Below are 27,528 nucleotides of genomic sequence, written 5' to 3'. Positions count from 1 at the left end.
TGTAACAGTGCTGGTTTTCGTATCGCTCCCTGGGTGTTCCGTGTTCTCCAGGTTGCATTCGGCCACAGACGTTTTCCACAACGGAAATGTAAAAACCCTTTTCCAAAAACAGAAGTAAAACATTACGCCTTACCCGCAACGTTTATTTTCAAACACAGTATTTGGGCTCAACTGCCCTTGTCGTTGTTGCATTCTTGGACTAGAATAAAGTTCAAAAGGACAGGAATTAAAAAAAAAAAAAATCACTCCGTGGGCGTGGCTTCCCCACGCAGCAGGTGCACTCAGCATAGGGCCCGCACCTTCAGGCCCCGCCTCGCCCTCGCCGCGGGTTCCCCAGCGCTCCGCTCACACCCGCTTCGAGACGCGGCCCCGCCTCCGGCCCCGCCCCTCGTGGGCGTCGCAAGAGAGGCCCCGCCCCCTTTGGGAGGCCCGTCCGGCTCCTTCCGGGAACCCCGCCCCTTCACTCTAGCCTGCACGCGCACGCCGGCACGCGTGCGCCCCGCCATAGCCGCGCGTTCAAGCCCCACATCGCCAAGTCGGCCCGCGCGCGCACGCGCGCCCCCCACCTCCGCGCTCCCCCCTGACCCTGTGGCCCGCCCCCGGGCGCCTGTCCGGCCTCGGACGCGCGCGCCCGTCCGGCCCCGGCTGCCGCCTGTCAGTGCGCGCGCCCGCCCCCGCGCGCCACGTGCTCTCTGAAGGGCGGCGCAGGGGGCAGAGCTGAGAAGATGTTCTGGCTGCCTCTTCCGGCGGCGGGCAGAGTCGCCGTCCGGCGTCTGGCAGTGCGGCGGTCTTGGGGCCGGGGTCTCGCCAGCGCAGACATGACGAAGGTGAGAGGCGGCGGCGCGCTCGGGGGCTGCGGGGCGGCCGTCCCCGGCCGTCTGTCTCGCCGGCGGCGCTCGCCCTGCCCCGGCCGGGACCTGCGTGTCCCTGTCCCCGCAGAGCTTGGAGGACGCGTCTTCCGAGGCCCCGGCGGACCTCCCCGACCCCGGCGCTCCGGGCCCTCAAGGGGGGCGCCGGTCGGAAGCAGGGGCTCTGGGGAAGGGAGCGGCTCCGTGGGGGGCTCACGGGCTCGGGGTCGTGGCTGGGGACCGGAGCAGGAGCGCGAAGACCGGGCTTGAGCTCGGGGCCCCTGCAGGCGTGTCCGCCATCCCGCCCGCGTCTCCTCCCAACGCTGTGCCCAGGTAGCAGTGTCCCCTCCTGTCTCCCCAGCTCCCCAGGGGATGCCGTGCAGCCCCCGGGGGCGGGCAGGTCTCCTCCCTACGCTGCGCCCAGGTAGCAGTGTCCCCTCCTGTCTCCCCAGCTCCCCAGGGGATGCCGTGCAGCCCCCGGGGGCGGGCAGGTCTCCTCCCAACGCTGTGCCCAGGTAGCAGTGTCCCCTCCTGTCTCCCCAGCTCCCCAGGGGATGCCGTGCAGTCCCCGGGGGCGGGCAAGTCTCCTCCCAACGCTGTGCCCAGGTAGCAGTGTCCCCTCCTGTCTCCCCAGCTCCCCAGGGGATGCCGTGCAGTCCCCGGGGGCAGGCAGGCTTAGGAAATTAGCGATCCCCGGAAGCCTGTTTGGTGGAGGAGAAGGGCCAGATACGGTCGCAAAGGGCCCTGCAGGTCTGTGGCAAGGATCGAGGACTGGCAGCAAAGGCTCGTGGATTCTGACTGTCTCCCCACGGGGCTGGCGTGGCACACCAGGTCTCCTTACCTGTCAGGCGGGAGGAGGACTTTTCCCACATCACAGTCACCAGAAGGCAAACGAAACGTTCTGGAAGCCACCAGTTGTTATGTAAAAGTCCTAAGTTTGCGTCTGTACTTAAGGTGATTGGAGCTGGGACTTTGGAATAGGTGCTGGCCAGCCACCCAGTGCTCCCTGAATTGCACACAGCAGTAGCCCAGTATTCCCAGGGTCCTGGCTCCAGGACTCCTGCAGATAGCAAAAATCCACAATGCTCATATATGAACGGTAATGTAGTGTTTGCATCCAGCCTCCTGTGTGCTTTAAGTGATCTCTAGGTTACTTGTAGTACTTGATGCAGTGTAAATGCTGTGGCAATAGTTGTATGGTTTGGGGAAGCATAGCTGCAGTTCTTTTTTTTTTTTTTTTCCTTTTCCTCGAATATTTCTGACCTGTGCTGGGTTGAATCCTCAGAGGTAGAAGCTGCGAGTAGAGGGCTGCCTGATTTTTTTGTCTTCTGCCTGACTCGTCAGGATATTACAGCCACAGGATTGTAGGGGAGGAAAAATCTTCCCTCTGCCCTGACATGGCACATAATAACAGGAGGAAAGTCATGCACATTTGTTATTTTTATATGTATGTATAGGTCTGCGAAAGGAAACTGATGTCCAGAAGCTTATAAATCTTAAAGAAAAAACAATAAAATGTGGGGATGTAGCACGCCAAGGAAAGGAGCTTGGGCTATGGGCAGTGAACTGTGGGGCAGTGACTGGGAAATGAATAATGGAAGGTGAGGGTTATGTTAGTACATTCGTTTTACAGGTCCACTTTGATGTCAGCTCCCAGGCTCTAGTGATAAGAATGTTCTCTCCTGGGAAGCGTTATGACCTGCTTTTAGGTAGAAAAGAGGAGGCTGCAGAGCCCTTGCTGCCGATTCCAAGTGTGTTCAGCTCAAAATTAGCCTGCATGAGAGGGACAGCTTTGGAGGTGGCCTGTCTGCAGCCCCCCAGGGTCTAACTTGGTGACAAATGGGTTCTTCAGCAAACACTTTTCTGCTTGCTTTGTTTGAAAGTGAAGCCCTTTCCTGGTGGTGACCAGAAAGATCCAGGACAAGGTCCGGGGTGGGCAGTGATGCCAGTTGTGCTTGGCAGAGATTTGAAACACTGAGGCAGGGAGCAGATGTAGCTTCATCCCTCTGTCCCTCTGTCCTTGGGGACGCAGACTGGTGGGATGATTTGTTCCTGCTGGAATCTGGGCATCCCTGAGCCCCTGTAAGGGATCTCCTCTAATGAAATTCATCTTTTTTGCTTGCTCTCAGGGCCTTGTTTTAGGAATCTATTCCAAAGACAAAGAAGATGATGTGCCACAGTTCACAAGTGCAGGAGAGAATTTTAATAAATTGGTGGCTGGAAAGCTGAGAGAAATTGTGAGCATGTAAGTGTTAGCTGTGGTTTCTGGTTGCAAATTGAAAGAGAATGTTTCTTATGCTTTATTGTAAGTAGATATGATGACAGAAGTCCCCTGGCCAGAAACCTCCCATTGAAAGTGAAAGTATGTATCTCCAGCACTTATTTATATTACATTGTGGGTGGGTCGCATTTCTGGGAAGTCAGACAATTTCCAATCCAGTCAAAAACCCATTGTGAACCACGGACACAGAGGATCTGGAAAGCCCCGGATTTCCTCAGCCTACCCCCGGCCCAATCACTTTGTCTGCCGGCATCCTCCCTGGCTGCCTCTCTGCAGCTTCCACCTCCTTCAGCTCCCCTTTGCTTTTGGGAGCGTCCCTAGAATAGTCAAAGACAACCAAGGGCTCTGCTCTTTTATTGCGTGCCTGGAGTGTCAAGGGGTCGCCTGAGATTCCAGCCACTCCCCATCAGCCAGGGTCCAGAGCAAGTAGGATAACACTGGGCTCATAGGCCACCTTTGGCTGAAACAGCACCACATAAGCACCACAACAATCAGTATGTAGATTATAGATCACCTATCAGAATTTAAAAGGTGCCATCTCGTCATTATCTAATCAGTGGCTAACAGAATTTGATTTCCTCTCAATTACCAGTCTTTCACCAGCAGAGCCTTCTCAAGTGCCCTGGTTAGTCCGTTAGTCCAAAGCCAGCCTGTCAGAGGGTAGAACACCCTGGCCTTCCAGCCAATGACTGTGGCTTGCAGCGCCAGTGCTCCGGGTCTGGCTACAATCTTGGATCTGTTTTGTTTGGAAATTGCCCAGTTTCCTGGAGGTAGCTCCCCCTCAGAAGGGAACATCTCTAAACCAGACCAGTGCCGTCCAGTTAGCCACTTTGGACCACAGAGATTTTGGTGTTGTGTGTCTTTTATTGGAAAGGTTGAAGATTGATTCAGTTTTGCAGTTGTCCATGGCTTGAATCCTCTGTGTAGCTGCACATCACCTACCCAGAGCATTGCTTTCCTTTGCTGTTTTCAAATAAATTTGGGTTAAATCTCATGCGAAAGTTTGCTAAATAACTTTTGAGCTCAAATTAGAAGTGCTGCATCTAAGAGATCTGGCATGAGGTCGTTCTGTATTTGGAGAAAACCATGAATGAAGCTGATCCACAGGAGCAGTTGGCAGACTACTGTGACGGTGCTTTAAGGCATCTGCATGCCACTTGTAAGCAAAACAAACTGTACCTTGTAAAATATATTTTATTTCTAACAGCATGTGATATTTGTACATATTTATGGGGTACAGTGTGATGTTTCCATACATGTAAACAATGTGTAATGCAAAGTATAATTTTTAAAACAACTATTTCCTCTTGTTTTAGATCTGGACCGCCTCTGAAGGCAGGCAAAACCCGAACCTTTTATGGTCTGCATCAGGTATGAGATGAAGATAGTGTTTGTGTGGTTAAATCCCCAGTGAGCACCTACGGTGTGACAAGTACTATGGCTGCCTAGCTGTGCTAAAACTTTGGTATTAGGATATATAGTTTTATTCTAGTATTAAGTTATATAAGATTGAAAAGCATTATTATCACCGTCCTAAAGTCCTGCCTGCCTTGTGTTCCTCAATCTGAAGGTTTTGTTCAGTTCTGGCATTGTGTTATTTACAGGGTTATCGATACTTTTCAAACACACAAGTTGTAAAATTTTACGAAGACACAAAGATTAAAAAAAAAAGGAAAACATACCAGGGGTGGGTGCTGTGATTCAGCAGCTTATCAGAGTGCTTGGCTTCTAGCTCCTTCTCCTCTGATCCGGCTTCCTGCTAATGAGCATCCTGGGGGGCAGTAAATGATGGCTCAAGTACCTGGGTCCCTGCCACCCATGTGGGAGACCCAGATGGAGTTCCAGGCTCCTGGCTTCAACCTGGCTCAGCCCTGGCTGTTGCAGGCATTTGGAGAGTGAATCAGTGAGTGGAAGCTCTCTCTCTCTCTCTCTCTCTGCCTTTCAAGTAGATGAAAACCAAACATTAAAAAATAACAAAAAAACCACATGCCCAGATTTCACAGCAGGAGGTCAGTGAGCCTTCCCCTCGCTGCTGGAAATGCACACCTATAGGAATAAAGTGGCTGATCTGGTGAATTTGTGGAACAGGACTTCCCCAGTGTGGTGATCGTCGGCCTTGGCAAGAAGGCAGCTGGAGTCCACGACCAGGAGAACTGGCATGAAGGGAAGGAAAACATCAGAGCTGCTGTTGCAGGTTACTTTACTTTTGATTTAGTGTCTGTGACAGTTCTTAACAGCCTTCCTGGTCTACTTGTATCTCTTTTCTTAAAGTTTCTCTCCTTCTTTTCTTGTCCCCTTAGTCATCATCAACACTCTTAGCACACTCATCTTCACACAAAAAAATCCACTTCCCATCACTAAATGTGCTTGACCTTAGAGTAGATACCCACTGTTAGCTCCTGAGGTTTTAGTTTTAATATTTTTATCTCCATGGTTGGGATTTTGGTCACCATCCTTGTATCTGTACATTTCTTCCTTTGTGTAACGTGACCCTGGAGTGGCTCAGACTTTAAATAACTCAGAGTGCTCGTATTTGCAAATTGGAGGTGGTGGAAACAGAGTGTGGGTGCTTGTCCTGTCCCAGGTAGTCCTGGCGATGGCATGAAAGTGTGGGGGTGGATGCCAGGGACACCTCTGCCATGCGCACGCGGGGTTCAAAGATGCTTTCCTCTCTGAAGCAGCCAGGGCTCGCTTTGTCAGTCTTTGGCCCTGTGTGTTTCAGAAAGGCTTGTGAAGTTTACTGTCAAAAGTTCATGTGAAGTGGTTATTTTATAACTTTGCGTGGGGGTTTTGGCTGACCTGATGTTAGTAAGCGCTGTGTTAATAATGGACTTTGCTGAGTTCCTTGGGTTTAATTTCAAAGTCACCCTTTCTCTGCCACTTTTAACCTGGGAGGCTCCTGTGATGCGGGGGTGTTAGTGGGGGGCAGGTGTCCTCAGGCACCACTAGTGTTTCAGCTACAATACCAGGCACAGCTGCCCCTTCCCGAGGGCCTCCCTGCCCACTGCCCACTGTCCTCACCTCCACCCAAGTCCCTGCCCACTGTCCTCACCTCCACCCAAGTCCCTGCCCACTGTCTTCACCTCCACCCAAGTCCCTGCCCATTGTCCTCACCTCCAGCCAAGTCCCTGCCCACTGTCCTCACCTCCACCCAAGTCCCTGCCCACTGTCCTCACCTCTGCCCAAGTCCTTGCCCGCAGTCCACCCTCTGCCCAAGTCCTTGCCCGCAGTCCTCACCTCTACCCAAGTCCTTGCCCGCTGTCCTCCCTCTGCCCAAGTCCTTGCCTGCAGTCCTCCCTCTGTCCAAGTCCCTGCCCACTGTCCTCACCTCTACCCAAGTCCTTGCCCGCAGTCCTCACCTCCACCCAAGTCCTTGCCCACTGTCCTCCCTCTGCCCAAGTCCCTGCCCACTGTCCTCCCTCTGCCCAAGTCCTTGCCCGCAGTCCTCACCTCCACCCAAGTGCCTGCCCACTGTCCTCCCTCTGCCCAAGTCCTTGCCCGCAGTCCTCCCTCTGTCCAAGTCCCTGCCCACTGTCCTCACCTCTACCCAAGTCCTTGCCCGCAGTCCTCCCTCTGTCCAAGTCCCTGCCCACTGTCCTCACCTCTACCCAAGTCCTTGCCCGCAGTCCTCCCTCTGTCCAAGTCCCTGCCCACTGTCCTTACCTCTACCCAAGTCCTTGCCCACTGTCCTCACCTCCACCCAAGTCCTTGCCCACTGTCCTCCCTCTGCCCAAGTCCCTGCCCGCTGTCCTCACCTCTACCCAAGTCCTTGCCCACTGTCCTCACCTCTACCCAAGTCCTTGCCCGCAGTCCTCCCTCTGCCCAAGTCCCTGCCCGCTGTCCTCCCTCTGCCCAAGTCCCTGCCCGCTGTCCTCCCTCTGCCCAAGTCCCTGCCCACTGTCTTCACCTCCACCCAAGTCCCTGCCCACTGTCCTCACCTCCACCCAAGTCCCTGCCCACTGTCCTCACCTCCACCCAAGTCGCTGCCCACTGTCCTCACCTCCACCCAAGTCCCTGCCCGCAGTCCTCACCTCCACCCAAGTCCTTGCCCGCAGTCCTCACCTCCACCCAAGTCCTTGCCCACTGTCCTCACCTCCACTCAAGTCCTTGCCCACTGTCCTCACCTCCACCCAAGTCCCTGCCCGCAGTCCTCACCTCCACCCAAGTCCTTGCCCGCAGTCCTCACCTCCACCCAAGTCCCTGCCCACTGTCCTCACCTCCACCCAAGTCGCTGCCCACTGTCCTCACCTCCACCCAAGTCCCTGCCCGCAGTCCTCACCTCCACCCAAGTCCTTGCCCGCAGTCCTCACCTCCACCCAAGTCCTTGCCCACTGTCCTCACCTCCACTCAAGTCCTTGCCCACTGTCCTCTCTCTGCCCAAGTCCTTGCCCGCAGTCCACCCTCTGCCCAAGTCCTTGCCCGCAGTCCTCACCTCTACCCAAGTCCCTGCCCGCTGTCCTCCCTCTGCCCAAGTCCTTGCCTGCAGTCCTCCCTCTGTCCAAGTCCCTGCCCACTGTCCTCACCTCTACCCAAGTCCTTGCCCGCAGTCCTCACCTCCACCCAAGTCCTTGCCCGCTGTCCTCACCTCCACTCAAGTCCTTGCCCACTGTCCTCTCTCTGCCCAAGTCCTTGCCCACTGTCCTCTCTCTGCCCAAGTCCTTGCCCGCAGTCCTCCCTCTGCCCAAGTCCTTGCCCGCAGTCCTCACCTCACCCAAGTCCCTGCCCACTGTCCTCCCTCTGCCCAAGTCCTTGCCCACTGTCCTCTCTCTGCCCAAGTCCTTGCCCGCAGTCCTCACCTCCACCCAAGTCCTTGCCCGCTGTCCTCACCTCCACCCAAGTCCCTGCCCACTGTCCTCCCTCTGCCCAAGTCCCTGCCCACTGTCCTCACCTCCACCCAAGTCCTTGCCCGCTGTCCTCCCTCTGCCCAAGTCCCTGCCCGCAGTCCTCACCTCCACCCAAGTCCTTGCCCACTGTCCTCCCTCTGCCCAAATCCTTGCCCACTGTCCTCCCTCTGCCCAAGTCCTTGCCCGCAGTCCTCACCTCCACCCAAGTGCCTGCCCACTGTCCTCCCTCTGCCCAAGTCCTTGCCCGCAGTCCTCCCTCTGTCCAAGTCCCTGCCCACTGTCCTCACTTCTACCCAAGTCCTTGCCCGCAGTCCTCCCTCTGTCCAAGTCCCTGCCCACTGTCCTCACCTCTACCCAAGTCCTTGCCCACTGTCTTCACCTCCACCCAAGTCCCTGCCCACTGTCCTCACCTCCACCCAAGTCCCTGCCCACTGTCCTCACCTCCACCCAAGTCCCTGCCCACTGTCCTCACCTCCACCCAAGTGCCTGCCCACTGTCCTCCCTCTGCCCAAGTCCTTGCCCGCAGTCCTCCCTCTGTCCAAGTCCCTGCCCACTGTCCTCACCTCTACCCAAGTCCTTGCCCGCAGTCCTCCCTCTGTCCAAGTCCCTGCCCACTGTCCTCACCTCTACCCAAGTCCTTGCCCACTGTCTTCACCTCCACCCAAGTCCCTGCCCACTGTCCTCACCTCCACCCAAGTCCCTGCCCACTGTCCTCACCTCCACCCAAGTCCCTGCCCACTGTCCTCACCTCCACCCAAGTCCCTGCCCGCAGTCCTCACCTCCACCCAAGTCCTTGCCCGCAGTCCTCACCTCCACCCAAGTCCTTGCCCACTGTCCTCACCTCCACTCAAGTCCTTGCCCACTGTCCTCTCTCTGCCCAAGTCCTTACCCGCAGTCCACCCTCTGCCCAAGTCCTTGCCCGCAGTCCTCACCTCTACCCAAGTCCTTGCCCGCTGTCCTCCCTCTGCCCAAGTCCTTGCCTGCAGTCCTCCCTCTGTCCAAGTCCCTGCCCACTGTCCTCACCTCTACCCAAGTCCTTGCCCGCAGTCCTCCCTCTGCCCAAGTCCCTGCCCGCTGTCCTCCCTCTGCCCAAGTCCCTGCCCGCTGTCCTCCCTCTGCCCAAGTCCCTGCCCACTGTCCTCACCTCTACCAAGTCCTTGCCCGCTGTCCTCACCTCCACCCAAGTCCCTGCCCACTGTCCTCACCTCTACCAAGTCCTTGCCCGCTGTCCTCACCTCCACCCAAGTCCTTGCCCACTGTCCTCACCTCTACCAAGTCCTTGCCCACTGTCCTCACCTCCACCCAAGTCCCTGCCCGCAGTCCTCCCTCTGCCCAAGTCCTTGCCCGCAGTCCTCACCTCTACCCAAGTCCTTGCCCGCTGTCCTCCTCGCTCTGCCCAAGTCCTTGTTTTGTAGAAGAGGTCAGGGAGATGCAGAGCAGTCGGGTGTGGGCACGGGGATCTGCAGCCAGGTGCAGTCGTTACCCCAGCACGGTGTACCGCTCTCTTCTGCTCTTTGACCACAATTTTCTGCTTCCTGTACCCCCTCGGAAGCGGGGTGCCGGCAGATTCAGGAGCTGGAGCTGTCTTACGTGGAGGTGGATCCCTGTGGCGACGCCCAGGCTGCTGCAGAAGGGGCCGTGCTGGGCCTCTATGAGTACGACGACCTGAAGCAGAAGAAGAAGATGATGGTGACTGCGAAGCTGCACGGAAGGTGATGGAAGGAGACTGAGATGCGCGTGGCCCTGGCCTTCTGACTGTGTGGCCTTTGGAGTGGGAGCTGTCACTGCTAACTGTCTCTAAGCTGTGCTCTTGGCTCTCTGCATGTGTGGGAAACCTCTGTGATCCCCAAACCCTGCCTTGCCTGCTCGCCATACATTTCCTGGCCTCGTGCTGAATGCTAGAACTACAGGGGCGCAGGCCAGGCCTTTTGGTCTGCAGAGGGATGCATCTTGAACACCTATTAGATTCCAGCCCTGTTCCAGGTTCTGGAAAACTAGGTCCTGCTGTTAGGAACAGATTGTCTGAGGCCATCAGTAGAGGTACTGATTGTGGGAGCACAGGGGTGTCCCTGGGTGCTGCCCGGTGGTTGGCAGTTGTCATGGTGTAGTAGCCAGGTGGCCTGGGGACCTCCCTCTGCCCCACTTTCTTCACCTGTTCACCTGAGCTGTAAGATCGACTCCATAGGGTATGTGAAGATCCAGAGACAGAGTCTGGCAGGTCTATGGCTCGCAGTAAATGCTCTGAGCTCCTGGCTGGGGTGTTATCCTGGGCAGGGCACAGAGGGAGCCGGGATGGTGGAAAATGCCCAGTCCTCTGTCCTTTAAAGCTCATCCTTGATCGCCAATGTGTTGGAATTGTGACAGTACCCAGGCAGGAGAAGGGTCAGAACCTTAGTTCCACCTCGGAGTGGTTGTCACTGGCTCATGTCACAGCACTTGGGGCTACATCTTTCCTGCCATGGTGAAAGGAACCAAAACGAGGCTTTCTGTGGAAGCCTCTTCCATCAGTTTGTGTGGAAGATTTGGAGCTCTGGGACCATTAGTCCAGCTCCTTCCTTGTGCAGTGAGGGATTCTCACGGGAACTCCCTGGCCAGGTTCTCTCTGGTGCTGCTCAGAGGGGCCTGTTTTCTCGCTCTCTGTACCATATTTTCTGCTGCCCGGGTCAGACTGCCCAGGAATGAGTCCAGGTCCCCAGTGGCAGTCACCTGCGTTTGCACCCCCCCTTGCTGTGTGTGTTAGCTGAAAGCCTCTGCTTGCTGTGAAATGGTCAGTGTTCTTGAGAGGCTGTCTGACCGTCACCCCTGCCTTCTTCCCCAGCGGCGACCAGGCAGCCTGGCAGAAAGGAGTGCTGTTTGCTTCTGGGCAGAACTTGGCCCGCCAGTTGATGGAGACTCCAGCCAATGAGATGACACCCACCAGATTTGCGGAAATTATTGAGAAGAAACTCAGAGATGCTAGTGATAAAACAAAGGTCCACATCAGGTAATTTGGGGCTGTGTCGTTGACTGAGAGGAAGTTGCAGCCAGAAGCACCCTTCAGCATCCTAAAACACAGGTCCCTTGCTCTTGGTGAGGAACACGAGATCCTCCAGCAGTCACGTGCAGGCGGGGATCAGGCTATGTTTGAGGGTCTGTCTTTTGATTTTGAGAGTGCCGTGGCTTCACACTGCATTCTCACCTGGCTTCACCCTGTGCAGCTCACCAGGTAAAGTGTGCCATTCAGTCTCTGTCACATGCCGTGACCACAGTCAATTTTAGAACATTTCATCACCTCATTTCCCTGTCCCCCAGAGCCTTCAGTTCCACCTTCTGGCTACTGTGAGTAACGCTGCTTGGAGCACTTGCCTATGAGTTTTTGTGTGGATGTGTTTTTGTGTGTTTTCTTGGGTACATCACCAGGAGTTGACTTGCTGGGCCGGATGTTAACTCACACTGACTTTTTGAGGAGTGTTGGTTTGGTGAGTTCTTCCTGTCTTAGTACTTTGTGAGGTAGAGAAGAATGCCACGGGCCTACCTCTGTGTGGAGAGGGGATTTCTGCCCTGCTCTGGTCAGTGGCTGGGGTATTGGACCTAAAAGACTCCTCCAGGTTCTGTTGCCTGCCTGGGATCTCCCCACAACCCTTCCAGCAAACCCATGTCTGAGCATTTGAGGATGTATAATTAAAAGACACTGGCAGATATTTGCTTTACCTAAAGAATTTTTCATTAGCAGAGTTGTTTCTCAAAGAATTTCTATTTAAAAGAAGTCTTCAGTACCTAATTGTGATTAGCATTCAGGGAAAGTTCTGGTGGTCTAGACAATGAAGACAATATTGTGAGTTGTAGAAAACACACAACTTAGAGCTTGGTAGAGTTTCTGGAATGGTCAGTGTAGGCTTAATCTGTACCAATGTTTAGGCTCAGAGACTTTTCCTTGTCTTACTTGAGGAGACACCAGAGCTACTTGGTGTCAGCAGACATTGCCCTGCAGCTAGAACCTGGCATGCCTGGGAATTTAGCAAAGATGCATGCACAGTGACAGTCTGCGTCCTCACAGGAAGGAATGGGCAGGTAAGTGGGCTGCTTAGGGAGGGGAGGATTGCCCGAGGGTGTGGAGCCTGGGCGGAATCTTGAAGTTTCCTTACAAGTTATCAAGCAAGAGACTGGGGTTGAGTGTTCCAGGTGAGTAAGTAGGTGCATGGTGTCCCCCTGGGAAATTGAAAGGTTTGTGGCCAACTAAAAGGAAGAGTTCAGCCAGAGAACACACGGGGTGTGTAGGTGGAGTGACTCATCACACTGAGACACAGCTGCAGCAAACCCTCTCTAGTGTAGGTGGGTGCACATCAAAGATACATGGACAGCTGTTTCAGAAGGGCAGCACCTTAGTAAAACACCAGGTACCGAGGTTGTGATCATAAATGCCCTCATTGTGCAGCCTTGTTTCTTTTGAAGTGATTGTTTTTTATTGTGTTGCTTCCATTTTTATATTGTTTTCTCTTTGAAGTTTGTTGGCCATCCCACGGTGGTGTAAGACTCTTAACACTGTGTGTCATTTAACACGGATAGGCGGGTGCTGGAGGAGTACCCCTGCCTATGGTTGTTGCTGGTCTGTCTGGGAGTACAGGATTTCCCTCTGGGCCTAGTTACTATACAGTAAAATCAGAACAAAGCCCATTGGTATCCTGAGCCTAGGTTTGTTTTCATTCTGGCACTCCAACTGTACCTATGCTTGCTTATCAAGTGAGAACTAAGTCCTTTTCCTGCCTCTGTCAGACGTCTCCCACCGTGATTGGAACTGTAAGAAACAGTGTGACAACAGTGAAAAGAAAGAATTCCGGCAGTTCTAAACAAAGTAGAGACTAGGATATTTTATTCCTGTAAGTGGAATGTATCTCTGTTGGTTTGTCTGTTGGTTGCTTACTTTGTGCTTCTCAGAAATACCAACAATAAAGTACTGGGCCCCGTAAGTATCTTTAAGAATTTTTTTAGGGTCTCACAGCATGTTGATTCATCTTTAAATTAAAATTTTAGATACATCTGAGGTTAGGGGGAAACAAAAGTAATAGAGTGTCAGAGAAAAAGGGAGAGACAGATCTTCCATCTGCTGGTTCACTGCTTAAGTGGTCCCAACAGCCAGGGCTGGGCCAGACCAAAGCCAGGAGTTAGGAACTTCATCCAGGTCTCCCAGGTGAGTGGCAGGGGACCAAGTACTTGGGACATCTTCCACTGCCTTCCTAGATGCATTAGCAAAGAGCTGGATTGGAAGCAGAGGAGCCTGCACTCTCTCAAACTGGCACTCTGATTTCTTTCATTAACTCCACACTATTACTGGACCTTGTATTGAGTACTGTGCATGTTTTCCCTTGGTGATTCTATAATATTTTGATGGAGGAATAACTGACCTCATTTTATAGATGAAATAGGCTCAGAATCAAATGACTGCCCAAGAATATGTGGAAAGCAAATAATAGGAAGTGATCTTTGAGATCTTAACATGCATCTCTATTTTAAAAGCTTGTATATTTTACTTTTTAACACTCTGATGAGATTTTTTTGCTAAGTTATTTTGAAATAACGGTAACCGCCTATGTGCTTTTTCTCCTTTTCTGCCCTTTAGACCCAAGTCTTGGATAGAAGAACAAGAAATGGGATCATTCCTAAGTGTGGCCAAAGGATCTGACGAGCCTCCAGTCTTCTTGGAAATTCACTACACAGGCAGCCCCAAAGCAGATGATCCGCCCCTGGTGTTTGTGGGGAAGGGAATCACCTTTGACAGGTACTTCTTTGCGGTTTCTGTTCTTTGTATTCTGACAAATAGTTTGCATGCACCGTGTTGTTTAATTCATAGTTTGATTCAGAAGCATGTTCTTTGGTTGAATCATGTATTACTATTAGTGATACACTACCACTTATAAAATGCTTATTGCCTGAGCATTTTACATCTGCTAACCCTAATCTTGCTCCTGTGAGGTAAGTATTATAGACATTCTGTAGATAAGGACATTTGAGAGGGGTTCAAGAATTTGTTCAAGTCTCATAACTGATAAATGGAGCTAGAAGTCAAAATCAGGTCTTTCTGAAATGTCTTAGAATCTCTGCATCGTGCACTGTGGCTACTAGAGATTTTGCACATGAGGTGAGCAGTTGTTTGGATTGTGCTGCCTTCTTTTCGCTTGCTACAGATAACTATTAGCTGAGTAGTCTTGCTCCAGATAACTATTAGCTGAGTAGTCTTGCTCCCACTGTTACTAAGTATGAGTATTTCTTAGAATTGAAAACTGTCTGGTTATTTCAAGCTTGAAAAGATGTATTTCATTGCAAGGGTACTTCAAAAGATTTATGGAAAAATTGAATTAAAAGTATGAGTTTATTTTGGTACAGAACATTTTTGAAATCCATGAATTCTTTTTTAAAGATTTATTTATTTATTTGAAAGAGTTACAGAGAGCGGTAGAGACAGAGAGAGGTCTTCCATCTGCTGGTTCACTCCCCAGATGGCTTCAATGGCCGGAGCTGTGCTGATCTGAAGCCAGGAGCCAGGAGCTTCTTCTGGGTCTCCCACATGGGGGCAGGGACCCAAGGATTTGGGCCATCCTCCACTGCCTTCCCAGGCCACAGCAGAGAGCTGGATCAGAAGAGGAGCAGCCAGAAGTAGAACCAGCGTCTGTATAGGATGCTTGTGCTTCAGGCCAGGGTTTTAACCTGCTCCGCCACAGTGCCAGTCCCTCCATGCATATTTGTATAATATGCATTTTACACTTATTTTAGAAAAAAAAGCTTTGTTGGACTTAAAATATCTTACACATTTTATTTCATTTTTTTCATGAACTTTCTGAAGCATACTTGTATTTCCCATGGAAACCATTTAACACTGAATATTAGTTTTAGGGGTGCTACCAAATCAAGAACTGGGTGCTAATGAGGTTTTGGGGGTTTGTTTTTGTTGTATTTATAGGACTTCTCAGGGTACAGATTATGCCTTTTTTTCTGGATTTCCTTTTGAAGTAGTGGTGATTCCTGGGAATCATTTCAATGGCGGCTACTTTGGAAATACTGCTGGGGAACCTTCAATGTTGCCATCCCCCAGTGCACTTCCGTACCTGTCTGGGAACCATCTGAAGCAGGGATGGGATGCAGCCCTTCCAGGAGTGCTTGCAGATGTTGTGAGGCCTAGCACGGGCAGAGCTGGCTGCCGGGATGATCCCCCTGTATTGGTAGCTTGTGCTCTCCTGTTGTCCACACACTGGTCATGTTTTCTCCTTTAAATCATTGGTCCTCAGATGATTTTCACTGTGTAATCCCATTGGCAAAAGATTCCAAGCACATGCCATTCAAAAATGCATAGGTTGTTTGCATATATTACTATACTGATGTATCTCCAAAAACACTACAGCACATAAACATTAAAGAGTGATAGTTAACCTGTTTTTAAATGTTGTGCTTTTAATGTCATGGACTGTTACCTCAATGCAAATAGTTATGCTCAGGATGAAGTTTATTGTCAATTTAAATGCATTTTCTGCTGAGGATATTTAACAGGGTAGCCTTCCCCAGTCTTTGAGTAGAGGAGGCTTCCTTGCAAGAGTCAGTTTTAGTTAAAATGTGGTCAGGGGTTGGTTCAGCAGGGGCTGGGGACAAGTGTTCTAAGGTGGGAAGCATAAGTTCTAAGGCTGTAAGGTGGGATAGAGCAGGCTAAATTCTTCCCAGTGTGGCTGCACAGCACAGCACAGCATGACCAGGACAGAGGACAAGATACCGATGGAGAGGCAGCAGGAGCTGGTCATCCTGGGCCTGGTTAGATTTCAGACTTTGTTCCAAGAACAGTTGGCAGTAACTGAAGGGTTTCTGGCAGATGGAATGACATTGGATTTCTTTATACAGTAAAATTCCCCCTCTGAGTGTTCAGTTCAACAAGTTTTAGGAAATGTGTACCCATGCAACAACCACCACTATCAAGGACATATAGGATTTCATTACCTGCAGAAAATGCTGTTGTGTCTGCTGGCTACAGTCATTTACCCCACCCCTGCCCAGATGACCTGTTCTTCCTCTGTTTCTGTGGATTAGTTTTGTCTCCTTCAGAAATTCATGTAAATGGGATCTCTTGTGTCTGCCTTCTTTGTCTCAGCCTCGTGTCTTTGGGATTGGTCCATGTTATTGGTCATGTCACTCATATGTGCCTTTGTATCACTGAGGAGTATTCTGTTATATGGAAATACCAAAATTTGCTAATACACCCATCTGTTGATGGAACTTTGAGTTGTTTCCGGTTTTATGCTATGAGAAATAAAGCCAAGATCATCTGCAAGCTTTTGTGTACACACATTTCCCTTTCTGTTGGGTAAATACCTGGGAAAGGAACTGCTGAGTTGTATAGTCTCTACAAGTTTAATTTTATAACAAACTACCAAACTTGTCCAAAGTGGCTTAGCATTTTATAGTCCCACCATCAGTGTACAAGGATTCTGTTTGTTCTTTTAGTACTGTTGGACTTTCTAATTCTAGCCATTCCAGTGGGTATGTAGTGATGTGTCTTTGAGTTTTAATCTACATTTCTCTAGTGACTAATGATGTTGGGCATCTTTTTTTAATATTCAAGTATTTTCCCTAAAGGATTAACGTTTACTTATTTGTTTTTATTTATTTGAAAGGCAAAGCAACAGAGAGAGAAAGAGAGAGAGAGAGAGAGAGAGAGATCTGTCTAGGTGCTGGGCCAGGCCCTTTGCAAGTGGCAGGGATTTGAGCACTTGAGCCATCTATCTCCTGTCTCCCAGCCACATTAGCAGGAAGCTGGATTGGAAATGGAGGTGGGACTTGATCCCAGGCACTCTGACACAGAATGCAGGCCTCCAGTGACCATGGTGCCTGTCCCAATATTGGGCATTTTTTAATTTGCTTATTGACCATTAGTATATCTTCTTTAAGGAGGTATTTGTTCAAATCTTTGGCCCCTTTTTATAGGAGTGTTTTTCTTATATAGTTTTAAGTTTTTAAAAAACATATTGTGTATATAAATGCTCCATCATACATTATTCAGTTATGATTTTTTTCCCCAGTATGGGACTCACTGTTTAATAGTATCTTCTGAGGAATAAAAGTTTTTTATTTTGATGAAGTATAATTTACTGACTTTTTATTTTATGGCTTATACTTTTTCTGTCCTAAGAAAACATTGCCTATGCCATCATCTGTGTTTTCATCTATAAATCTTTCTGGATTTTAAGTTTAAAGTTTTAGCTTTTTGAAAAAAAAATTTTATTCAATTTTCATTTAAAAAAATTGAGTAGCAGAGTGACAGAAACAGAGAGAGACAGAGACCTTCCTTTTGCTGCTTCACTCCCCAAATGTCTGCAGTAGCTGGGCTGGACTAGGTTAAGCCTGGAGCCTGGAAGTCAGGCTCTTCCATGTGGGTGGCAGGAATCCATTTCTTCAGCTATTACCTGTTACCTCCTAGGGTGCATATTAGCAGGAAGCTGGATTAGAAGCAAAGTCAGGACTTGATACTTGAATCAGGCATCCCAAGCAGCGGCTTAACTGCTGCAACACAAGGACCACTCCAGTTTTAGCTTTTAAGGCTGTGATTTTGTGTACAGTATGAAAAGGACTGAGGCCCTTTTTATTTTTCTATATGGATATCCACCTATTTCAGCACTGCTTGTTGAAAAGGCTGTCCTTTGACTACCAAGTACCTTTGTACTTTGTTGAAAATCAATTAACTGTGTAATTGAGAGTTTGTCTCTGGACTGTCCTTTCACCTGTAGTATCCTGTGACTGCGTATGTTGATTACCAAAACATTGAGTAAGTCTTGAAATCTGGTAATAAGCATCCTCTTGCCATGCTCTTTGCAGAAAGCCTTTGATAGCACCTTTGCATTTTCTTGTAAAATGTAAAATCTATTTATCATTTTTTACTCAACAAAAGCCTACTGAGATTTTGGTTGAGGTAGATTTTAGAGGAAGGGAATTAAAATTTGGTGTCTGTGGGTACTGAAGTGGAAGGGGGAGGATTGATATGGGAAGTCCTACTGGGAGCCTGGCAAATGTCCAAGTGGAAGAGGGTGGTAGTGCCAGCCGGGGAGGATGCAGCAGAGAGGAAATGGGTGGGTTGGAGTAAGAACAAAACCTGAGCCAGATGCCGCCGGTCACTACTGGTGTTAAAAGCAGACCTCAGAACAGGGCATAGCCTTCTCCAGAGTGGCCTGGGCAAGTCAGCAGCTCTCGGTTAAGGGACAAAGCCCTGGCCATATGCCCGGCCTGGGAAAGCAACTTGCTTCTGGACATTTACAAACGCTGGCAGCAGGAAGGTCCCTAGTCAGTTAGGAGCCTGTTTGGAGGAAGTAGTTGTTTGTTGCTAATTGCTAATTAAAACCTTACGCTGCCCTCATGCTGTAGTGTTGTCTCTGAGGCTTTGGGTAAGTTCCTTGGTTCTGTGCCTTTTTTTTTTTTTTTTTTTTTAAGATTTATTTATTTATTTGAAAGAGTAACGAAGAGAGAGGGAGAGATGGAGAGAGAAAGATAGATCTTCTATTTGCTGATTCACTCCCCAAAAGGCCACAATGGCCAGGGCCAGGCCAGACTGAAGCTAGGAGCCAGGAGCTTCCTCTGGGTCTCCCACGTTGGTGCGGGGGCCCAAGCACTAGGGCCATCTTCCGCTGCTTTCCCAGGAGCATTAGCAGGGAGCTGGATTGCAAGTGGAACAGCTGGGACTTGAACTGGTGCTGGTGTCGTAGGCCGTGGCTTTACCTGCTATACCACAACGCCTGCCCCAGGCCCATGCCTCTTCCAGGTTGTATTTTGTCACCAGCAAGGTAACTTTCTGTGCATGTGTAGGGAGGAAATGTCCCCTGTGTTTCCTTCTGTGGGTGTGAGAGGAGTGTCCCAGGCCTCTGTGAGCTTTGTGGGCTTTCGTTAGTAGCTCATGAGCCTTAGGCTCCGTGAACTGATGGATGCATAACATTTGCCGAGAAGATCACGTGTGGGGTGCCAGGAGTTAATGAGGTAAACCGGAGATGGAATTTGTGCAGCACTGATGCTGTGAAGTGGTCATGTTTCCAGCAGCCCTGCTTCAGTTTTACTGCAGTGAAAGCAAAATAAGCAGAGATATCCATCTATGCTCCTGGAATTGTTTTGTATGTTGTATATAGACTGTAACCGCATCTTTTAATATGAAATAACTCAGATTCTCAGATTTGAAGTTGGGCTTTCTTCGGTGGGAATGTGGTGCTTGTGTGTGGTCATTAATCCTCAGTTTCTTTGTTCTGCTGTAAGAACGTGATTCAGGCCATGTTCTGTCCGTTAATACTGCACCTTGGCCCTGTTTCCCACAGCGGCGGCATCTCCATCAAGGCTTCCGCGAACATGGACCTCATGCGAGCAGACATGGGAGGAGCAGCGACCGTATGTTCAGCCATAGTGTCTGCAGCAAAGCTCAACTTGCCCATTAATCTGATAGGTAAGGGGGCACATGAGTCTGAGCTCGCTTGGAGATTGATTAAAGAGATTTATTTATTTGAAAGTCAGCATTACAGAGAAGGGGAGAGAAAGAGATCTTCCATCCACTGGTTCAGTCCCCAGATGGCCCCAACAGCCAGGGCTGAGCCTAGCTGAAGCCAGAAGCCAGTAGCTTCATCCAGGTCTCCCATATGGAGAACAGGGGCCATCTGCTGCTGCTTTCCCTGGAGCATTAGCAGGGAGCTCGCTTGGAGAGCTGCTGCGATCTAGTCAGGTGACAGAACTGAGTCCTCAAAATATGAGATCAAGAGGTGGCTGTTTAGTAGCTCTTCATCAAGAAGGAACTGTTTAGCTGGGCTGAGTGTTTTGTTGTCTGAGCTGATTGAGTTAAATGTGTTTTGCAGCCAATGGGCTGTCACTGGAATCGATTTGTTTTGCTTCTGCAAGAAGTGCTCAGCAGTCGGGGGCAGGCATTGCTCCTGAGGGTGGGAAGGCTCTTTCACTGAGTGCCTGGTGGGAATGTGGCTGGCTAAATGGCCTGGGACAAAGTGTGCAACTCCTGGAAACTCTTAATGTTGCAAGATGTAAACTCCCAGACTCAGCGCTGGAAGTTTGTGACAATACTGCTCCCCGTATTTCATAGGAGGGGGAGAAGGAGCAGGAGAGTTGGTTAAATGGCTCGCCAATGTCATAGCCATTGCTATTTCAGATCTATCTCACATGGACTCTCCCCTCCTTAATATCTTAGACTTTTTTTTGCTGAACCATTTGAAAGCTAACTTGCAGGTATAACATGTCACCCCTGAATAATTTGGCATGCCTCCCCAGTAAAAGGGCATTCTGTGGAATGACAATATCATTTTCTTTTCCAGAGATAAACACAGTAACTTAATTCAAATTTTCCAATCACCTAGAAAATGTCCTCTTTATATTTAGTTTTTTCTTTTAAATTTATTTATTTGAAAGTTAGAGTGACAAAAAGGGAGAGACAGAGAGAAGGAGATCTTCCATCCACTGATTGACTCCTCAGTGTCCACAACAACCAAGAATGGGTCATGCTGAAGCTGGAATCAGGAATTCCATCTTGGTCTGTCACATGGGTGGGGGGCCCTAGTACTTGGGTCATCTGCTGCCTTCCCAGGTGTGTTAGCAGGAAACCAGATCAGAAGTGGAGTAGCCGGGACTTGAACTAGCACTCCAATATCTGGCATAACAACACTGGCCCCTATATTTACCTTCTAAATCTAGGAGCCACTGAGGATCACACCTTACATTTGCCTGCCATATCCCTTTAGTTTTCTTTGAACTAGGACAGAGATGGGAAACCTTTTTTTCTGCCACGGGCCATTTGGTTATTTATAACATCTTAACAGGTCATACAAAATTATCAACTTAAAAATTAGCATTGGAAATGGTGTTGTGGCAAAGCAGATAAAGCTGCCGCCTGCAGTGCCGGCATCCCATATGGGTGCCTGTTTGTGTCCTGGCTGCTCCACTTCTGATTCAGCTCCCTGCTAATGCTCCAGGGAAAGCAACAGAAGATGGCCTCTGTTCTCCATGTGGGAGACCTGTAGGAAGCTACTGGCTTCTGGCTTCAGCTAGGCTCAGCCCTGGCTGTTGGGGCCATCTGGGGACTGAACCAGTAGATGGAAGATCTCTTTCTCTCCCCTTCTCTGTAATGCTGACTTTCAAATAAATAAATCAATCTCTTTTAAAAAAATTAGCCTGATAATAGATTTATTAAATGTCAAGTCTCTTGTGTTGCCTTGGCAGGGCCAGACCAATTTATATCATAGGCCTTACATGGCCTGCGGTTAGGTGTTCCCACCCTGATCTAGAACCCTACTCCCCAGTTTTTCTTTAATAATATTGGCAGTTTTGAAGGGTCCAGGCAAGTCTTGCGATGTTCCACCATTTGGACTTATCTGTTTCTTCTTGATTAGAATCAAGTTAGATTCTTCTGGTAAGAATGCTACCTAGGTGAAGTGTACTTCCTGTTCCTGACACATGTAGTGTCAGCTGTGTCACTGGAGATGCTAACTTTGGTGTCTGGCGTCTGGCGTGCTTCTGCTGGCTCACAGGGCTCCTGCGCAAGGGTGGTGCGTCTGGGCCCCGCATATCCCATGCTCCTTCATGTATTCTTTCCAATAGGTTTGGCCCCTCTTTGTGAAAACATGCCCAGTGGAAAGGCCAACAAGCCTGGGGATGTGGTCAGAGCCAAGAACGGGAAGACGATCCAGGTTTGTGAGTGGCAGATGTGCTACACCCTGGCTGGCACCCTCAGGGAATCCCAGGGTAGCCATGAGTGTAGAGCCCTCATGTTAAGGGAGGGTGGTGTCTCTGTTGCTGAGTAGCTTTTCGTGCTACATGAAAATTATTTCCTTATGGGAATTTAGGAATGTTTCTCCTACCTCACTTCTCACTTCCTATGCGCTGTAGAAAGTGTGCATGTGTGGCTAGGCCTGCAGGACATGGAGAAGCAGTGAAAGCACTGACTCTTCTGGATATACCCGTGCCGCGATGAGCTTTTTGCTATTGTGTGTTCAGACAGAAAATGCTGTCCTCGTGGGCTCTGTGCTCCGGGATGTGGCACAGAGCCTTTGTGTGACAAGTGCATGCAGGCACACATGCCCACAGTGACAGCCTCCACTAAGATGAAGGGGCCATCAAGGGAAGGTTGCTGAAGTCCCAGCGGTGCCCAGCTCTGGGGATCCAGGCTCATTTGTTTTCAGACATCTTTCCTCCTTCTTGTTACACATTCTTGGCAAAATAAAGCAGTTTTCCCTTCTGTTTCTGCTCCCAAAGTCATCAGCCTTAATACTGTTTGCTCTGCACATTAGATACATTCCCATTCTGACAGAAGTACATTTTTCATACTCAGCAACAAATGTCCCAGCAGCTCTTCCCACATTGTCGTGTGTCTAGTTCTCATACTTGGTACTCCTGTCCTGTCATCCCTGTGTGTTTTTCACCCTTTGTTTTTTGACCCTCTGCTTTGCAGGTTGATAACACTGATGCTGAGGGGAGGCTCATCCTGGCCGATGCTCTCTGCTATGCACACACCTTTAACCCGAAGGTCATCGTCAACGCGGCTACCTTAACAGGTCAACCAGGCACTTAAGGAAGTCTTATCTGTTGCATGGATGCAGAAGGCAGGGTGTTGCTGCAGTCAGGCTCACTTTGTTTGCATTCTTAAATCTTTGAGCGAAGGAATTGTTCTGCAGTCGCAGCCTGCTTTGAATATTAGGCTTCTTGTTTCAAAACTTTCCAGGCTGCTCCTTTACAAAAAGAGCTAACAAGTGGGTCAGATCAGCTCATGTGGAGTGACGTGGGAAATGATGTAAAGCAATGTTTTCTGTTACAATCACTATTTGGCACACATCTAAAAAGATTAGTGACAAATTCCCAAATCAATAGTTTTTCTTTATATTCATTTCTGTTTAAACTATTCATTTAATGTAACTATAACCACTGGGTTTTCTGAACTTTCTATACCTTTTTGAAAAAATAAAGTTTTGTTTATCTATTTGAAGGACAGAGTTATAGAGAGGGTGGGAAACACACACACACACACACACAAAGAGAAATCTTTCATCTGCTGGTTCACTTCCCAAATGCCTACAGCATTTAGGGCTGGGATAGACCAAAGTAGGAACTCCATTTTGGTCTCCCACATCGGTGGCAGGAATAAGAATTTGGGCTATCATCTGCTGCCCGGCAAGTGCATCAGCAGGAAGCTAGGTCAGAGGAGTAGCTGGGGCTCAAACCGTGCACTCTGATCATTGGATGTGGGCATCCCAAGCTCCAGCTTAACCCCTGTGCCACAGTGCTTGCCCCTGAGCTCTTTATATATTTCATGTTATAAAGAAATAGGACGTTTTTCCAAAAGATTGATTTATTTACTTGAAAGGCAGAGTTACAGAAAGAGGGAGGAACAAAGAGAGATCTTCCACCTGTTGGTTCATTCCTCAAATGGCCACAATGGTTGGGGTTGAGCCAGCCCAAATCCAGGAGCCTTGAACTCCATCTCTGTCTCTCACGTGGGTGTAGGGGCCCAAGGACTTAGGCATCGTCTACTGCTTTTCCCAGGCACATTAGCAGGGAGCTGGATTGGAAGAGGAGCAGCCAGGACTTGAACGCGTGCTTATGAGATGCTGGCATTGAGGTGGTGGCTTAACCAGCTACATTGCACAACAGCCCCAATAAAAACATTTTGAGGGAATGCAAGATCTTCATTTGGTGGACAGTACAGTGTAAAATATCAAGTGAGCGTGAGCTTTAAAGACAGCATGGGTGTGACTCCAGCGGCGCTGCTTTCCAGTTGGTCAGCCTTGAGCATTCCTGGGCCCTTCCAGCATCAGTGTCCAGGGACAGTTCTTGCCTCACAGAGTTGGGAAGATTGGAGGAAACTTCAGGAAGCTTTCAATCCCATGCCTGTCTGGAGCAGGCATTCAGGGAAGGAAGGCTGGGATACCACCGCCTCTGTAGAGCAGTGAATTCATTCCTGAAGTGGTGATGGACATATTACCTTATTGCAAAGCGCCAACCCTCATCATCTTCCATCCACAAGTTCTCTTCCTAGGAGTTTGTTTGCATCTTTCAAGACTAAAATCCACATCATTTGTTCTTTTTTGGTTTTAATCTTTCCCTGGTCATGTGAGTCTTTATAGCAGCAAATATTTCATGTTCCCTGTTATATGTGGCTGTAACTATAGGCCACAGATTGCATTCACCAAGATTCTTGCTTAAAAGCTGGCATTGTAGTGTCTTCTGGTTTCCTATTCAGTTCAGCGAACACTTTGGGCTACAATGTGTAGGCTCTCGGCAAGGCTTGGGGGAGTCACTGATGACACCCCCGGTCTGTGTTGAGGAGTTACAGAGGCTCTGTACTGCTGACCTTTATGACTTAAACATAATTTCCCCACTTTGGAAACATTTCCTTAGATGTGTGGAATCATTGCCCTTGCTTCACGGCTGTCTCCTCTGGCACTCCACAGGGTCCTACAAGAGTCAGTGTTGCTTTTTCCTTTCAGTAACTGCTTCGAGCGCCACTGTACAAGGCAGTGTGCTAGGCCCTAAGAAGGAGAGCTTTTCTGAAAGTTCATGGAAAGGTGTATTATGGGGAAAAACGTATATATATTTAAAAGATTTTTTGCACCAAAATAAGCTTATCTTTGATCTCCATTTTCCCAACTTTCTGAGGTAGCCCTGTAGCAGTCAAGGCCACAGTTTGGGTGTGAGCAACAGAGGACCCATTTTGCCTGGGGAGGCTGACACTGACCTGAGGGCTTGTGTCTTAACAGGTGCCATGGACATAGCCCTGGGGTCGGGTGCCACTGGGGTCTTCACCAATTCATCCTGGCTGTGGAAGAAGCTATTTGAGGTAGGAATAATTTATGTAGACCTCAATTAATGGAGATGATGACTAAATTATTGTGGCCTTAGAATGATTCATTTGTTCTACTCCTGTTTTAAAATGATTCTTATGCTGTGTGTTTTCGCCTTTTGTAAATGACTCCATCAATACATTTAATATTTTGGGTTTTCTACAAATGTTCCTGGAGTACGGGTATGATGCCACCCTGCTCTCCTCCAGGAACCTCAAGACATTGTGGAAGTGGCTGACAAATAACAAGGCCATGGTGTGGAATCCCTGAGGTGGGGAAGGGTGTGAGGAGGATAGCATTGTGGAGGAGGAAGGCCTGGTGATGAGTGTGTGTGCTGAGTGGGATGGCTGCGCCGTGCTGGGAGAGCTGGCCCTGGCTCATAAGCAGGCAGGGATAGGGTGTCCTCTGACTGCCGTGCTCCGCGTCTCCCTCGTGTGCTTTCACAGCCAGCCCCTTCCTCCCCGCACTCATCTCCATCCCGTCACCCCACACTCACAGCATGGAACTGATCTCGTGATGACATCGGCTCTGGCTTCTGCAATCTCTCTTCTGGTTCTCTTCTTTGACTGCGCTGCTTCAGTCTCCCTTGCTGCTGTTTGTGTTGTCTACCCCCTGGCTGGTTATCACATGCTGTTACTCTCCAGAGTCCTCAAGGAGACACCCAGCTATTCCCCTGATTTCAACCAGCACGTCTCTGCTGTTGCCCCCTCCCCGCCTGTGTTCCACTTGGTAGCTTGTTAATTCTTTCATAAGTAATTAATGGGCGCTTACTGTGCACCAGTGGGGAACAAACAGAATGTCCCTACAGACATTCTTGATGTTGGTTTGCAGTCCTGCTGTTAAGTTTCACCCACACTCATTCCCTGTGTATCTGGCATCTTGTCCTACTCTCTCTGTAATAGGTAACTTGCCCCCTTCCAGGCCAGCCAGGAACTTCTATGGTTTCCCATGTACCAGATGTCCCTCTCTTTCGTAGCACCCACAACATTTTTTTTTTTTAAAAAAAAAGAAAGAAAAAGCAAAGTTACAGGTGAATAAGCTTTATTGAAATCAGCAGTGAATAGTCTGCAGTCCGTTTTCCTAGAGGCAGACCCTTTCGCTCTCTGCTGAGTCACGTGGTAATTACTTGTGTTCTGAAATAACAACTTGGATTGCTGCTTACTGACTTTCACCATGGGTCTTAGACTTCTTACCATGGGAAATTAAACAATCTGTTTAGTAAGTATTTCTCCTGGTAGGCAGTAGGCCCTCTGACGTCTCAGGTAATAATATTTTAACATACCTGATAGTGCTCAGTGTAAGTTTGGTGAACAAAGAAGGAAGGAATGAGTTGGTAAATGGTGAAGGAATGAATGAAGTCATTTGTCTCAGAATCTGATCTTCAGTGTTGCAGGTCTAGGTGTGTATTTGCTCAGCACCTGAAGTGACTGCTCTCAAGATTCTTCTGTTACCCTAATCAAGCCCACAAAACCAGTATCCAATACAGGACGCCAGTTTTTTTTGTTCACTTTAACTGAAACATATGATTTTAGTTTGGTGATTTTAGCAAATGCCCTACAGATTGGTAGGATTGCGCCACAATATTCCCGATTCCTTGTATGATTCTTATATAAACCTATTATTTAATTTTAAAGATTTTATTTGAAAGGCAGATGACAGAGAGTGATCTTCTACCTTCTGGTTCACTCTCCAGATGACCTCAACAGCCAGGGCTGGGCCTGGCCAAAGATAGGAGTAAGGAACTAGAAACTCTGTTATGGTCTCCAACATGGGTGGCATTGGGTAGACCCAAACACTTGTCCCATCTTCCACTGCCTTTCCAAATGCATCAGCAGGGAGCTGGGTCTGAAGCACAGTCGCCAGGACTCACCTGGCACTCTGATATGGGATGATGGTATTGTAAGCAGCAGTTTAACCCACTGTACCGCAGTGCCAGCCCCTTAAATAAACCTTTTAGTAAATTGAAACAATTCTGAAACCTGTTTTATACTTTCCTGTTTGAGGGGGTAGATTAGAACAGCTCTTTCCTGCATGCACGGAGCATATCAGTCGGTGCTGTTAATTTTCCAGAACCTACTTTGCCCAGTCTTCCAACAATCATGTCTCTTTCTTCTTCAGGCCAGCATTGAAACGGGGGATCGTGTCTGGAGGATGCCTCTCTTTGAACATTATACAAGACAGGTTGTAGACTGCCAGCTTGCTGATGTTAATAACATAGGAAAATACAGGTCTGTAAAATGAGCTAAATGTACTTTTTTACAATCATCTTTGGTTGTCAAAATACCTATTTTAAGTTTTGTTCCCTTTAGAAAATATTGAAGTACCTGATTTCCTTTGGAGGTAGTACTTGTAAACTTTTTGTTGTCTCGAGTTTTCAAGGGTTTCCTCCAATTTCTGTGTATTTTCAAATACAGAAATCATTTTAAGCACATGATAATAGAGGAAGACAGAAAATAGGAAAATTTGTTACCATAAGAAAAGGGAATCTAGAATTTATCCTGACTGCTTAAAACTGTATCTGAAAATAAATATTCTGAAAGTGATTCTGGGCTTTTTTTTTTTTTTTTTTAATTTACTTATTTATCTGAAAGGCAGATTTGACAGAGAAAGGGAGGAAGACAGAGAGAGAGCTCTTCCATCGTTTTTTTTTTTTTTTTGACAGGCAGAGTGGACAGTGAGAGAGAGAGAAACAGAGAGAAAGGTCTTCCTTTGCCGTTGGTTCACCCTCCAATGGCCGC

General features: G+C 48.9%; 1 protein-coding gene across 1 annotated transcript in view; it reads left to right on the top strand.

The window, feature by feature from the left end:
• The first annotated feature begins 704 nt into the window (after window positions 1-704).
• Window positions 705-27,528, top strand: part of LAP3 (leucine aminopeptidase 3) — a 28,343-nt gene continuing 1,519 nt past the window's right edge. The window contains exons 1-12 of the mRNA XM_062213252.1: window positions 705-827; window positions 2,978-3,093; window positions 4,446-4,500; window positions 5,218-5,323; window positions 9,526-9,685; window positions 10,792-10,956; window positions 13,570-13,728; window positions 19,280-19,404; window positions 21,555-21,643; window positions 22,405-22,507; window positions 24,707-24,786; window positions 26,909-27,018. Coding sequence (XP_062069236.1) covers window positions 726-827; window positions 2,978-3,093; window positions 4,446-4,500; window positions 5,218-5,323; window positions 9,526-9,685; window positions 10,792-10,956; window positions 13,570-13,728; window positions 19,280-19,404; window positions 21,555-21,643; window positions 22,405-22,507; window positions 24,707-24,786; window positions 26,909-27,018 — 1,370 coding nt within the window. The 5' untranslated portion in view covers window positions 705-725. The remainder of the gene's footprint in view (window positions 828-2,977; window positions 3,094-4,445; window positions 4,501-5,217; window positions 5,324-9,525; window positions 9,686-10,791; window positions 10,957-13,569; window positions 13,729-19,279; window positions 19,405-21,554; window positions 21,644-22,404; window positions 22,508-24,706; window positions 24,787-26,908; window positions 27,019-27,528) is intronic.

This window comes from Lepus europaeus, chromosome 16 (assembly GCF_033115175.1).
Source record: "Lepus europaeus isolate LE1 chromosome 16, mLepTim1.pri, whole genome shotgun sequence".
In the NCBI taxonomy this organism is placed as follows: domain Eukaryota; kingdom Metazoa; phylum Chordata; class Mammalia; order Lagomorpha; family Leporidae; genus Lepus; species Lepus europaeus.
Note: the sequence above shows the minus strand (reverse complement) of the source record. Positions and strands in the feature narration are given on the sequence as shown.